Here is a 12,920-nt window from a genome sequence, read left to right on the forward strand (position 1 = left end):
GTCTGGCCATCTATCTGCAGATAAAATGTGATACTGAGGAGACATCTCATCATAAGATAATAGTAAAAAGTCAATCAGTATTTGCTGATGAAGAGAGATTCTTGATCTGTTATCAATGATTTTGAAGCACTGTGATTATAAATGATGATATCTAAAAACAGATCAGTTAATTCAGAGGCTTTAATCTTTTTATGAATAGAGATATATCTGATCATCTTTGTAAAGCAGTTAACAATGATTAAAATTAAGTCATATTCTTTGACTCTTGTTGACTTTAGCAGGTCAACTATGAAATTCATTGATAGATTCTGTCATGAGCTCTTTGAAACAGATAGTGATATCAACTCATTATATTACTTATACTGCAGAATCTTTATTCTTTGACAGATATCACAAGTCTCAATATACTCTTTGACATCTGTGTGAAGCTTGTCTCAAATATATTTACATTTTAGAAGCTTCTCAGTCTTCTCTAACCTGAAGTGCCCTGTATGAAGATTATTATGAAGAATTCTCAATAACTTCTAGTGCACTGCTCTACTATGAGAGATGAAGACTGAATTATTCAGCAGTAGAAGTTCACATTCTCCTAGTTATCAGTGACTTGGTTTCTTAGCAGTATCACCTTACTCAGAGTCTGTCTCTTTCAAGTTTAAACTGAATTCTTTCTTCTTCAACTTCTGAATTTAAGCTGTAGTAGAGATGTCTCTCTTCTGTAACTTATCAATGAATTTCAAAAGTAGTCAGATTCAAAGATTGTAGACTGTTTCATTCTTTGTTAATTCAATGATTATAAGATATGATATAAGAAGCTCATGATCTTCAGTGTCAGTTCTCTGCAGAGACTCAGGTTTTCTTTCATCTTCTATACTGAGTCATGCAGCTATCTTACTGACACTGTTTCCAAGCTTCAGAGAATCTTAACCCTCTGCAGCCAGCTTCTTCTGCAGTGATAACAGAGATTCTTTTATAGAATTCTTCTCTGCATCAATAATATTATAATCAGATCATCTAGATAATGTGTCAGCGAGGTTAAGCTGATCTGAATGATATTGAATATAGAAATCATACTCTGAAAGCAGCTCTGCTCATCTGGCTTGACATTCTATCAAGCTCTTTGTTGTCAAGAAGTAACATAGATTTACATAATCAGTGAGAACTTACACTGAATACCTATTACTCTGGAGATAATGTTGTCAGATTTTAAAGAATTCAATAATTGCTAACATCTTCTGATCATAAATATCATACCTTCTCTGCATGAGTGATAACTTCTTGAAGAAGAAGGTCACTAATCTTCATTCACAGCATCTTATAGACTCTGTAAAAAAGTCTTCTTTCACAGACAATTCATTATCTGTTTTCTCAGAGATAATTATTCTCTGATTCTTTCAATATTGAAAGGTCTTCAGTGTCAACTGTGAAAAGATTTCACAGATCTCATTCTCAGATGCATCAGTCTCACACTGACTGAGTAAATTGAGATTAAAGTGATTCAGTATCATGACATCTGTAAAAGCTTGTTTTAATTCCATAAACATCTGTATAATGTCTTGAGTGAGAGTAAACAGTCTTATTTTTCTGTCTTTCACACTTCTCTTTAACAGATCTGTAAGAGAGACAGTAATCTGTGAATATGCATAGATGAATTATCTGTAGAAATTTGCAAATTCTAGAAACATCTGCATCTTGCAGTACATTCGCGGCATCAGTCAGTTCTCAATGATGAAGACCTGACTCCTGTTTATTAAAATGCTGTTCATCTCAATAATATAATCTAAGAAATCAATCTCCTGCATGTAAAATGAGCATTTTTCAGTATTTGTATAGAGTTGATACTGTCTCAAGTGACTTAATACTTCTCAAACATGAGTATCATATTCTTTCTCTGATTTTGAGAAGATTAGAATGTCATCCAGGTATACTATGCAGGAGATGTTGACAAGGCCCTGCAGCATCTTATTTATATAGGCCTGGAAGATGACTGAAGTGTTACAAAGATCAAAAGATAAAACAAGATATTCAAAATTGCTGTACTTGGTATAAAAAGTCATTTTTCAAACATCATCTTCATTAACTCTAATTCTATGATAGACATCTTATATATCAATCTTTGAGAATATCTTTGCTTTAGATAATCAATTGATTATCTCATTAATTAGCAGTAATAAATAGTAATTCTTAACTGTTATCTTATTATGGTCTCTGTAGTCTATGCATAGACATAGTCTATCATTCTTCTTAAGTATAAAGAGTATAGATGTCTCTGTCAGACTCTTTGATGAATATATTCAGTTCTTTGATTGCACTTCTTCAAGATATTTATACAGAATATTTAATTTCTTTACAGATAAGTTGTAAAAGAGTCTGTACAGTGCTGTTGTATCATCTTCAAGATGAATCTTATATTATATCTTGATATCAGAAAACTTCACTGCTTTTCTTTTCAAAAAGACATTCTTAAAATCTGTAAAGAAATGTTGTATACATTCATCTTCAATGATGAATACTGCTGTTAATCTTGCAGTGAGAGTGATAACTTCTCTATCTATTCTTAAGTCTCAATCATCTGCTATACAGTATATTGACTCAATCTTTTTCTCAAGATTCTTCTGATGAAACTCTTCAGATTTCTCTATTACTGTCTCTTCATTAGTGAGACAGTATCATCACATCTGAGTGACTTAGTCAATGAGAGGATTGTTTTCTCTCAACTATGAAAGATTTAGAATGATGTTCTTATCTATGATATTGACTGTGTGAAGAAGCAGACTGCTTTTCTTGAAGATTTCTTCTAAGTCTGTGATCACACACTTCACTTGAATTATGTCAAAATAATGATATTTCATTTCATCAGTAAATTTTATATGATCTGACAGATCTATCTTCTTTCAACTCTTTATCAAAGAAAAGAAATAGAATATGAAGTTGATATTTACTCTGAAGTTGAGTAGGCATCTCACTGATATCTCTCTATTCAGAGTATATATTATGATTGTAATATGAACTTGAAGATATGAGAATTATCAATTCTTTATTTCTTTCTCTTCTTTATCTTTTATGAATATATTTATCAGAAGAGAAGTTAACTGTGAGAAGATATCTTCTTAATTTCTTTTCTTCTTCAGCTTCTTACAATCACTGATATAGTGATCATCAGCTCTGTAGTTGAAACAGAGATCTTTATCAAATCTTTTTTAATATTTCTTCACAGTGAGTGAAGAATCAGAATACTTGAAATTCTTCTTTACTTTTTTCACACTGAAGTCATTATAATGCTGTTTAGATTCTGTTATTAATTACTTAGAAGAGATCTTGTTAGGCTTTTTCTTAAAGAATTGATTATTTAAATAGATTTAAGAAGCCAGGTTGACAAGCTCAGTGTGATTAATTAATGAACTCTGATATTATAATATCATTGTCTGCACCTTGTGAGTCAGCTTCATGAGATAAAGCTGTGTTTTTAATTGATTCAAATTATCAGTTAATTTCTCTCAATATTCTTTAAATCTTGCATTGAAATCAGAAGAATTCTCATCATCTTATTAATATAATAAGTTGAACTACTGTATCATTATGAAGTCACAATTGTAGTGATATTTGATTTGATTCAGTAGAAAGTTCTTGAATTCTTCTCAAGTCATAGCAGTATTAATACACTCAAGCTTTCTCTTCTTGATGACTCAAGTAGTTGCAGAGATGTCTTCAAGAAGGTTGACAATGTATATTACTTATATCTTATGAGTATTATACTGGCTCAGATTAAGGTGGAATTTCTATTCAAGAGTATGAATAAAGCTGTGAAATTCAGACAAGATGTTTCTCTTGTATCTCAGAGAATCTCTGATCTTAATCTCTCTATCTTTATAATAGATATAGGTGTGTAGAGGCCACAGCAGTAGCAGGAAAGTTGAAGAGCTCATGCTAAAATATGCAGCAGTTTCAGAAATCTCAGATTTCTGTCAGAATAAAGATATATGCACTCTAGAGAATGATGTAGTGTTTCTCTCAGAGAATGAGGTTGAATTGATCTCAGTGTGAGTGTGTGAGGTCATATCAGTCTGTTAGAGCTTGACTAATTCAAACATGTAATCAGGTTAAGTGATTTGAATTGTAATATACTGAAGCTGAAGCAGTGACTAGTCAGTAATATTATATAGAGATAGTTGTTTAAGAAGCTGTATAAGTGAGCTTGACTATCTTGCTTGAATAGCAAGCTCATAGACTACAGAGTTATTGTGAGGATATCACAGATGTGATACTTAGTATACTAAGAAGATTGTATGAGACATACAGTAACTCTTGTATATATTTTAGTAGAAGAAAAATGAATTGCTGACTTCTTTGATGAGGAGTCAGCATCTAGCTATTCTATATAGACAATGAGTGAATACTCTTCTCTCATTTCACAAGTGAGAATAGCTGGAGTAATACCTCAGTGATGCCTCATTACCAAGGAAGAGTAATCTGCTGACCTCATATAGAAGCGGGGTTCTCATATCCATCAATCGGATCTTTCTATGATATATCCGAATGATGTCATAGAGTGGTTGGAAACCGGTTCAGACAGGATGGAATCATCCGCATGGGATCAATGGGCCGTGTGGAACTGCGACGGGGCCTTGGCGCGGCCGGGAGCGTGACATCAATATCAAAAAGACTCTAGAAAAATTATTCTGTGTTACAATAACAGATTCTCATATAAAACTCTCTCAATAATATCATAAATATCTAGATGTCTTCTGACAAGACAATATTATGAACATATCTCTCTTATGAGATCTCAGAGAGAATCACAGTATCAAGTTAGAGAAAAAGAATAATAAGAATCTTAAACTGCTATAAGGCTCTCTTTATAACATGTTCTGAGATGAACTTCTTCTTCTTTGAAAGACACTCAATGATCTGTTGAATAAAGAATTCATACATATTAGCAACTCTTTCACTGCAGTTTCTATTCTCTTTGCAAAGAAACCAGATGAAGAACTTCAATTCTGTGTGAACTACTGAGATCTGAACAGATTGATAAAGAAAGATTGATATCTCTTATCTCTCATCAATGAAACCCTAGCATGAATCAGATGAGTTCAATAGTTTATAAAACTAGATATCATCACTGCATTTCATAAGATTCATATCACTGAAGAAGATGAATGACTTACAGCATTCTGAAAACATTATAATCTCTTTGAATAAATAGTCACACTCTTTGAACTGACTAATATTTTCAGTACATTTCAGAAGTATATCAACTGAGTGCTCTGAGATTTTCTTAATAGGTTTGTATCTACTTATCTAGATAACATTCTCATCTTTATCAATGAATTCAGAAAAGAATATCAAGAGTATGTGTGAAAGGTATTACAATGGCTATAAGAAGCAGAACTACTGATAGATATTAACAAGTGTAATTTTGAAGTCAAGAGTATCAAGTATCTGGGTTTTATTATAGAAGCTGACAAGAGAATTTAAATGAATTCTGAGAAAGTCTCTGTCATTCTTGAATGACAAGCTTCATATACTGTGAAAGATGTATAAAGCTTCATCAGATTTACTAACTTCTATCAGTGATTTATATGAAACTTCTCAGATATCATGAGACCACTTACAGATCTTACTAAGAAAGACTCAGTATTTCAATGATCAGTGAATACTGAAGCTGCATTTACACAGATGAAGAAGATATTCATTAATATCTCTCTACTGATAATATTTGATTCTGATCATAAGACACTTATTGAAGCTGATTTCTCTGACTACATAATAGAAGAAGTGATATTATAATATAATAATGAAGATATTCTATAATTATATATCTTCATGTCTAAGAAACTGAGTCTCACTGAATACAATTATAAGATCTATGATAAGGAACTTCTCACAATCATACACTGTTTAGAAGAATGAGACTCTGAACTCTGAAGTGTCTCTGAATTTAAGATAGTCACAGATTATAAGAATCTTAAATACTTCATAACTATCTGTAAACTCACTGAATAACAGATGTGATAATCTGAGTTCTTAAGCCACTTTTATTTTATAATATACTACTGTTCTAGTAGTCAGAACTTGATGACAGATGTTCTCTCATAATAAGAGTAAGATATATTATCTGATGTAACAGATACTCACTGAATGAATCAAGAGCATCAGCTCTTGAACCTGAAGATACTAGTTAATCAAGATGAAACAGTTCATGACACTATACATGCTTCTTCATTTAGAACTGTCATTGATATCTTCACTTTCTCTACACTGAATGAACTATGGCATACAGCAGCTCAGGTGAATGAACTTCTTCAGACTCTTATTAAAGCAGTATATCAAGAAGCACTCTGATTTCTCTCAGAACTATGTATAAGAACTGATATCTCAGAATGTTCAATTGATGATAATAATGCTCTATAATTCTGTAAATGACACTGAGTCCTTCACTCTGAATTCTTATGCACTTGAATAATGCAAGAGATGCATGATTTGCATATAACCAGTTATTCAGGCTATGAACAACTGTATAGAATGATCTTCTGAGAGTTCTACTGACCTGAGATATTAAACAGTATCAGATGCTTTATCTGAAACTGTAATTACTGTTCTTCTATTATCTCATGAAAGAACTGTAGAAAAGATCTATTAAAATCACTTAATATCTCTGATAGAATCTGATAAGATGTAGTAATTGACTTTATTATTAATCTATCTGAGAGTAAGAGTTGTAGAAACATTCTGATCATCATGAATTGACTGAGCAAAGATATAATATTGAAATCTTGTAATAAGATGAATACTGAACAAGTCACTGAAGCTTTTCTACAGAGTTCATTCTATCAGATACATGAATTGCTGAGATCTATAGTATCAGATTGAGACTGTCAATTTGTGAGTACTCTCTGAACAAGAATCTGTCAAGTTCTCAAGATCATATACTGTCTATTAACTGCTTATCATCTCAAGACTGATGATGCATCAGAATAGATAATTCAGACTGTGAAGAATTATCTCTATAAGTTCTGCAATCACTTACAAGATGATTGATATAATCTTCTTCTACATGCAGAGATTGCTATCAACAGTTGAGATACTATTTTAACAGATATAAGCCTGTTCTTTCTTACATATGAATATCACATGAAAGTATTGAATCTTCTAGAGATTACACAGTTCACACTGAACCTCTGCAGTCTGATTCAGATCACTGATAATATAGTAATAAAGCTCTGAAATGCCTGCAATTGAGCAGAGATCTTCATAGTAACTATGAAACAAGATCAAGAGAATCAAATCAATATTCATCAAGACTCTGCTAAACAATATAAGATAGAAGATCTGATATAATTGAATCTTAAGAACATATGAATCACATGTTTATCTTGTATACTAGATTACTACTATATCAAGTATAAAGTGATAGAAGTTCTAGATAGTTATAACTACTGTCTTAACACATCATCAGAGATTTATAATGTATTTCATACAAGCTTACTTCACTGTGCTGTCACTGATCTGTTTTCTTCTCAACTGACTTCTGACTGACAGTCATCAGACATCATAGAAGAAGATAATGTGCTTGAGTGAGAGATTGAGAATATTCTTGATAAGAGACTCTGTGACTGCAGTCAGCAATATCTTGTGAAATGAGTCAGCTATGATCAACTGATCTGAACTCTGAGCTTCATATTATCTGAAACAGCAGCTCTTGACTGATGGAAACTGCTTCTGAAAGAGAGGGCTAATATGGTGGACTGCGCTCAATCAATCATATAGACTATTTCATTACACTTCACAGATTTCAATCACTTCATTCTTGAATGCATACACTCTAATTCTTGGTCATTCTCAATCACTGATCCTCGGCTGCTATGAACACATGTATATTCTTCCATCCTGAAGCTCCACCGCGTACACCACCACATACGCGTATAAATATCCACCTCAATTGCTGATTCTCGCACTTTCTCTTTCTTTCCTTCTCTAATGTTTTTATCTTTGTTATATAAGACCTATCAATATTATACCGATCTATTCGGCGTAGACCTCTTACAAATCAGATTATGATAAATCTTTCTATATTAAGATAGATGTATCTGAATGAGCTATTAGAGACACTCTTCTACAGATGAGTAAGAATGACAAGCTGTATCTGATGATGTATAATAATAGAAAACTATCAGACACTGAGCTCAATTACTCAGTATATAAAAAAAAATTGCTAGTAATTAAGCATGTGCTGATGTTATGAGATAGATATATTGATAACAGATATATGATAACAGTGATTATGAATCATAAGAGTGTCATCTATCTACAATCAATGATGAAATCTTTCAAATACTTAGTATGTTAAATCTCAGAGTTTCAAGTATACAATCTTAATATCAAATACTGAAAGAGATTAAATACTGTAATATCTAATGCAATCAGTTATAGATCCGATTTCATAAGTGAGAGTTCTGTGAATCAGATATAAGAGAAGTTTGTATTAAACACACTGAGAGAATACAAGAAATCAGAATGAGTAAATATAATAATCTCTCACTTGAAGAATAGTAAGATGTCAGATGATAAGCATCTTATAAAAGTGATAGAAGAGATACTTCTGAACTTTAAGCTGAGAAAATTGAAAAATAATGTTGTGCTTTACTGTGATCTAGAATATGCAGAAGCTCTCTATCTAGAACATCTATTTAAATATGATCTGATGACTCACATGCACAAGGAATTTAATCACTTAGAAAGCTCTGAACTCATGAGTGTACTCAAATCAAGAGTATAATAGTCAAGCATGGCTGAGAACATTCAGATATACACTCACAAGTGTCTGAATTGTCAGATTGTGAATAAATCTAAGAAAGGATTAGAATATGAGAAAGTACAATATCAGATGAAGTGTATGATATAACTGTTTAAATAATGAGAGATAAATCTCATAGACATACTACTGTGAACATTAAATGAAAATTGATGAATAATCACTGCTATTGATTATGCTACTGACTGGCCAGTCACAAAAGCAGTTTCAGAGATGATAGAGAAGATGATAATAAAGTTTCTATATAATAAGATCTATATCATCTTTGAAATACTGCATGAGATTCTAACTGATAACAGTGCAAATCTTGTAGAAGAAGTGATGAGGCATTTCATGAGTCAGTTACAGACAAGACATTATAGAACAATGCTATATCATCTGTGAATGAACAGAAAGATGAAACACTTCAATGAAATCTTGAGCAACATGCTGATAAAATATCTAGTCAGCAAGTCTATGAGATTATGAGATGAATATCTTAGTCAGACACTATTAGTCACGCGAATTCAGCAGCATGCAGTCTTCAAGTGTTCATCATTCTATCTGTTGTATGAATTGCATTTCCACATCCTGAAGAATGCTTTGAAAAAGGTGAGAAAGAGAATAGCAATTGTGAATACAGTAGGAATAACAGTTACAGACATAACAGTTGTGAATGTGAAACTAAGAGTGAAAGAGATCAGTCATATATGTGTAAAAGCTAATAAGTTACTTCTGAACTGAGCAATTCAATCAAAAAGAATACAAGACTCACTAGTTAAGAAATTGAGTCTCAAGTAGACTGGCCGCCGGGATTATGAATTTCATGTTTGATCTCATTTGATCTGATCTCATACATTTCTTGGCATGAATCCCGCTGAGACTAATTATTAAACAAATATACAAAGTGACTATATATCAGATCTCAAAATGAAATCATGACTTGAAAAAAATAAGAAAGTGGTCTCATTTAGTCTCATTTAGTCTCATTCTTGGCATAAAGTTACTATTTTTAGACATTTTAAGGTTTTTTTTAGACTATTTTTAATTTTTTAAAAAGTAACACTTTTTGGTAACACTCAAATGAGATTTAAAGTCATTTAAAGCAATAAAAATAATTTAAATTCAGAAGTGAAAATCATGATCTCATTTGAAAAATATGATAAGAGTAGACAGTAAGTCTCACTGAGACAGTATGAGACTACTATCTAATGATAGAACTGTGTAATGAGATCTGTCAAATTGGTAATGAGACTATCAAAAATTCTGGTCCTGGTCTCAGACACGGTCACACGGTCAGTCTAGTCTCAAGATGAAAACATAAGTTCTCATATGTAATAAGAGTTCTGAGAAGTTTCAATCTAGGTGATTTAAGCTCTATAAAATACTCAAATCACATTCTCTGAGAATATACACATTGATAGAATTAGAGGGACAGATCTTATTCAACTTAATAAATGATTCATGTCTTATAAAGATAAAGATATAAGATCTGAGTGAATCATAATCATCTACAGCACTCTCATCAGTATTGAAGAAGAAGAGACTTATAATTAAAAAGTCTTGCAAAGTAAGAGAAATCATAGACACTTATGAATCAGATGATCTCACTTATTTCAATCTTTTCACAATTATAAGAAAAGAATGAGAAGAAATGAAGAAATTAGATGAACATCACACTTTAATAAGTAATGAGACTGTAGTCAGTTGTATGATAACACACTGCAGACAGTGAATGCAATACAGTAAAAAGCAGTCTCAAAGTAACAGACTTACATATGAATCAGGTCACAGAAGAAAAAGAAATTCAGAGTTGAATTTAACTGTTTATATCAGTTCAATTACAGAGATAACAGAGGATGAAGTATCTGAAACATCTGTGAACATGTGAGACTAAGTCATCTTGACCTCTGAGAATGCTCAGAGATCAGATGAGATTAGTTTTAATAGGCTGTTCACTGTAGTGATCTAAGAAGGTGAAGAGAGACAGTATAATGCATGAGATAGAATTATAAAAGATAAAAGCTGCTGAATCTAGTCACTGAACACTGTATTATATAGAGATTGTGTAAGAGTGATGACTAGCAGACAAAGAAAAAGTGTAAGAAAAGGAAAATAAATTGATCATCAACTGTAAGAATTAGCTGCAAAAGACAAATGTTATTATACATACTTCATTCATTTTCATATATCATATATTTAATCTATTTTCAACATCACATCATCTGAAAAATGTCAAAAATAAAGAAAATCTCAAAACTCAAGATCTGTAAGAAATTTGAGAGCTGTAAGCTACTCTTACAATAACACTGTGTATATCTTCAATTTCTCTACTGCTCTGTATACAACATTAATATTATTTATCACAAGATTGACTGAAATGCCAATATAGAAATGTGTATGTATATGTGTAGAAAAATTGAAGAAGAGCACAGAACTTACAGAATCAGAAGTCAGAACAGAGAGAATGAAGATAGAAGAAATAGAAGAAGAAGAAGACACAGAATCAGACAAATAATGATAAGAGTTATCTGAGACTAAATGCATATAATCTGATGTGCACACAACCTTCTCTGCAGAGAAGAAAAAGAAAGCACTGAAAGAAGCTTGAGAATAGAAGAGAGTAGTCTTAGTAATGTTATCATCTTCAATTAAAATGACCTCTGACACCAGAGTAACTAAGAACTATTGTTAGTATATGAAACTGTAAAAAGCAGAGATAACAATTACTGAATAAACACTCACTGGCCTTAGAATTGTATGTATAATTACAACACACATGAGGTGTCTCAGAAAGAGAGAGAGAGATATGAGAAAATGCAGAAAGCAGAACACAGTATACAAATGATTTATTCTCACAATGATATCTCAGACAAGATATATAAGCCTCATATCTACAGATATAGAAGAGTATGATATTTATATTTCTATTCTTGAAAACACAGATATCTTTCACCTGTATTACAAAGTCAGATGACAGATATCAGAGAATAGACTGATACAGACCTATCATCTCAAAGAAATTTGTCAGAGCAGATATACTCACAATATTGAATTTAATAATTGTGAAAAGTTTCTCAGTATCTGTGAACACTATAACTTTGTACACAGTAAAACTCATAATAATTTCCTCTAAGAACAGAAAAATCAGTATCAGAAAGAAAAGATAAAAAAGAAAAAGACTTACAATCTTAACACTGTTGAGAAGAGAGATGATTCTCTGATATAAATAAATAATTATCTTATCATGAATATTTAAAATAAATGTAATAATTGATATCTGTGACTGAGCTTCAGATAGTTATATTATACACAGTCTTTATATAATAAATCATTCTAGAAGTTGATAAGAAAGGCAGAAGTGTATACACTGATAAATGTGATTTATTAAGTCTATACAATATCTTCTTGAAATAAAGAGAGCTAATAATGAAAGCAGAGACAGCAGAAGCAGAAGAAGCAGAAGTAGTAGAAGTGAGAATTGCAGAAACAGAGATAGTGAGAGAGAGAGAATCAGACACGGAGACAGATATAAGAGATTGAGAGAGAGTAGCAGAGAAAGAAACAGAGAGAGTAGAGAGAGACATGAAAGATCTGACTATATATAATATAAACAATTTCTTCATTATCATGTTCTTCAAGTTTTCAATCAATGATTTAAAATTGAGATGTTTATTATTATCAGTGAATGTGAATCTGTCAACATATGAAGATTCTATATAAATCAAAACAAAATATCAGTATCTGTGTTCATGCAAAACATGATCAGATCTCTGCTAGAAAAAGAAGATCAAGAGTGTATAAGAAGATGAAGAAGATGTGTCATTTATAATAGTATGTTCTGATGATTGTTAGAAGATAAACAAGTTCTGATCATATTTCACAATGCATTACACTTACTGCTAATGAACTGCCTGGTATGAGTACTATAATAATGCTTGTTATGAGAACAGAGAGCCATTGTCAGAAATATGTACAATGTGATAAATAAACAGATAGAAAGAGTTGAACAGAAGAAGGAGTAGAAATCTTGAATGAGATGATAATATTCAATGATGATGATAATGAAGAAGATGATTAAAGAATGAAAAAAGTTAGTAAATGAGTGATGTAATATAGTGAAAGTTCTGAA

The 12,920-nt window shown here is 31.6% G+C and overlaps 1 protein-coding gene across 1 annotated transcript; it reads right to left on the minus strand.

Annotated features, from left to right (window-relative positions):
- Positions 1-11,326: 11,326 nt before the first annotated feature.
- BDBG_17166 (uncharacterized protein) lies at positions 11,327-12,503 on the minus strand (the record flags this gene model as incomplete). Its single annotated transcript, XM_031724948.1, has 2 exons — positions 11,327-11,473; positions 12,160-12,503. Coding segments are annotated over 2 exons (491 nt in total), but the record flags the coding sequence as incomplete, so codon positions are not given.
- Positions 12,504-12,920: the final 417 nt, after the last annotated feature.

Source organism: Blastomyces gilchristii (genome assembly GCF_000003855.2).
Source record: "Blastomyces gilchristii SLH14081 genomic scaffold supercont1.9, whole genome shotgun sequence".
NCBI classification, from domain to species: Eukaryota; Fungi; Ascomycota; class Eurotiomycetes; order Onygenales; family Ajellomycetaceae; genus Blastomyces; species Blastomyces gilchristii.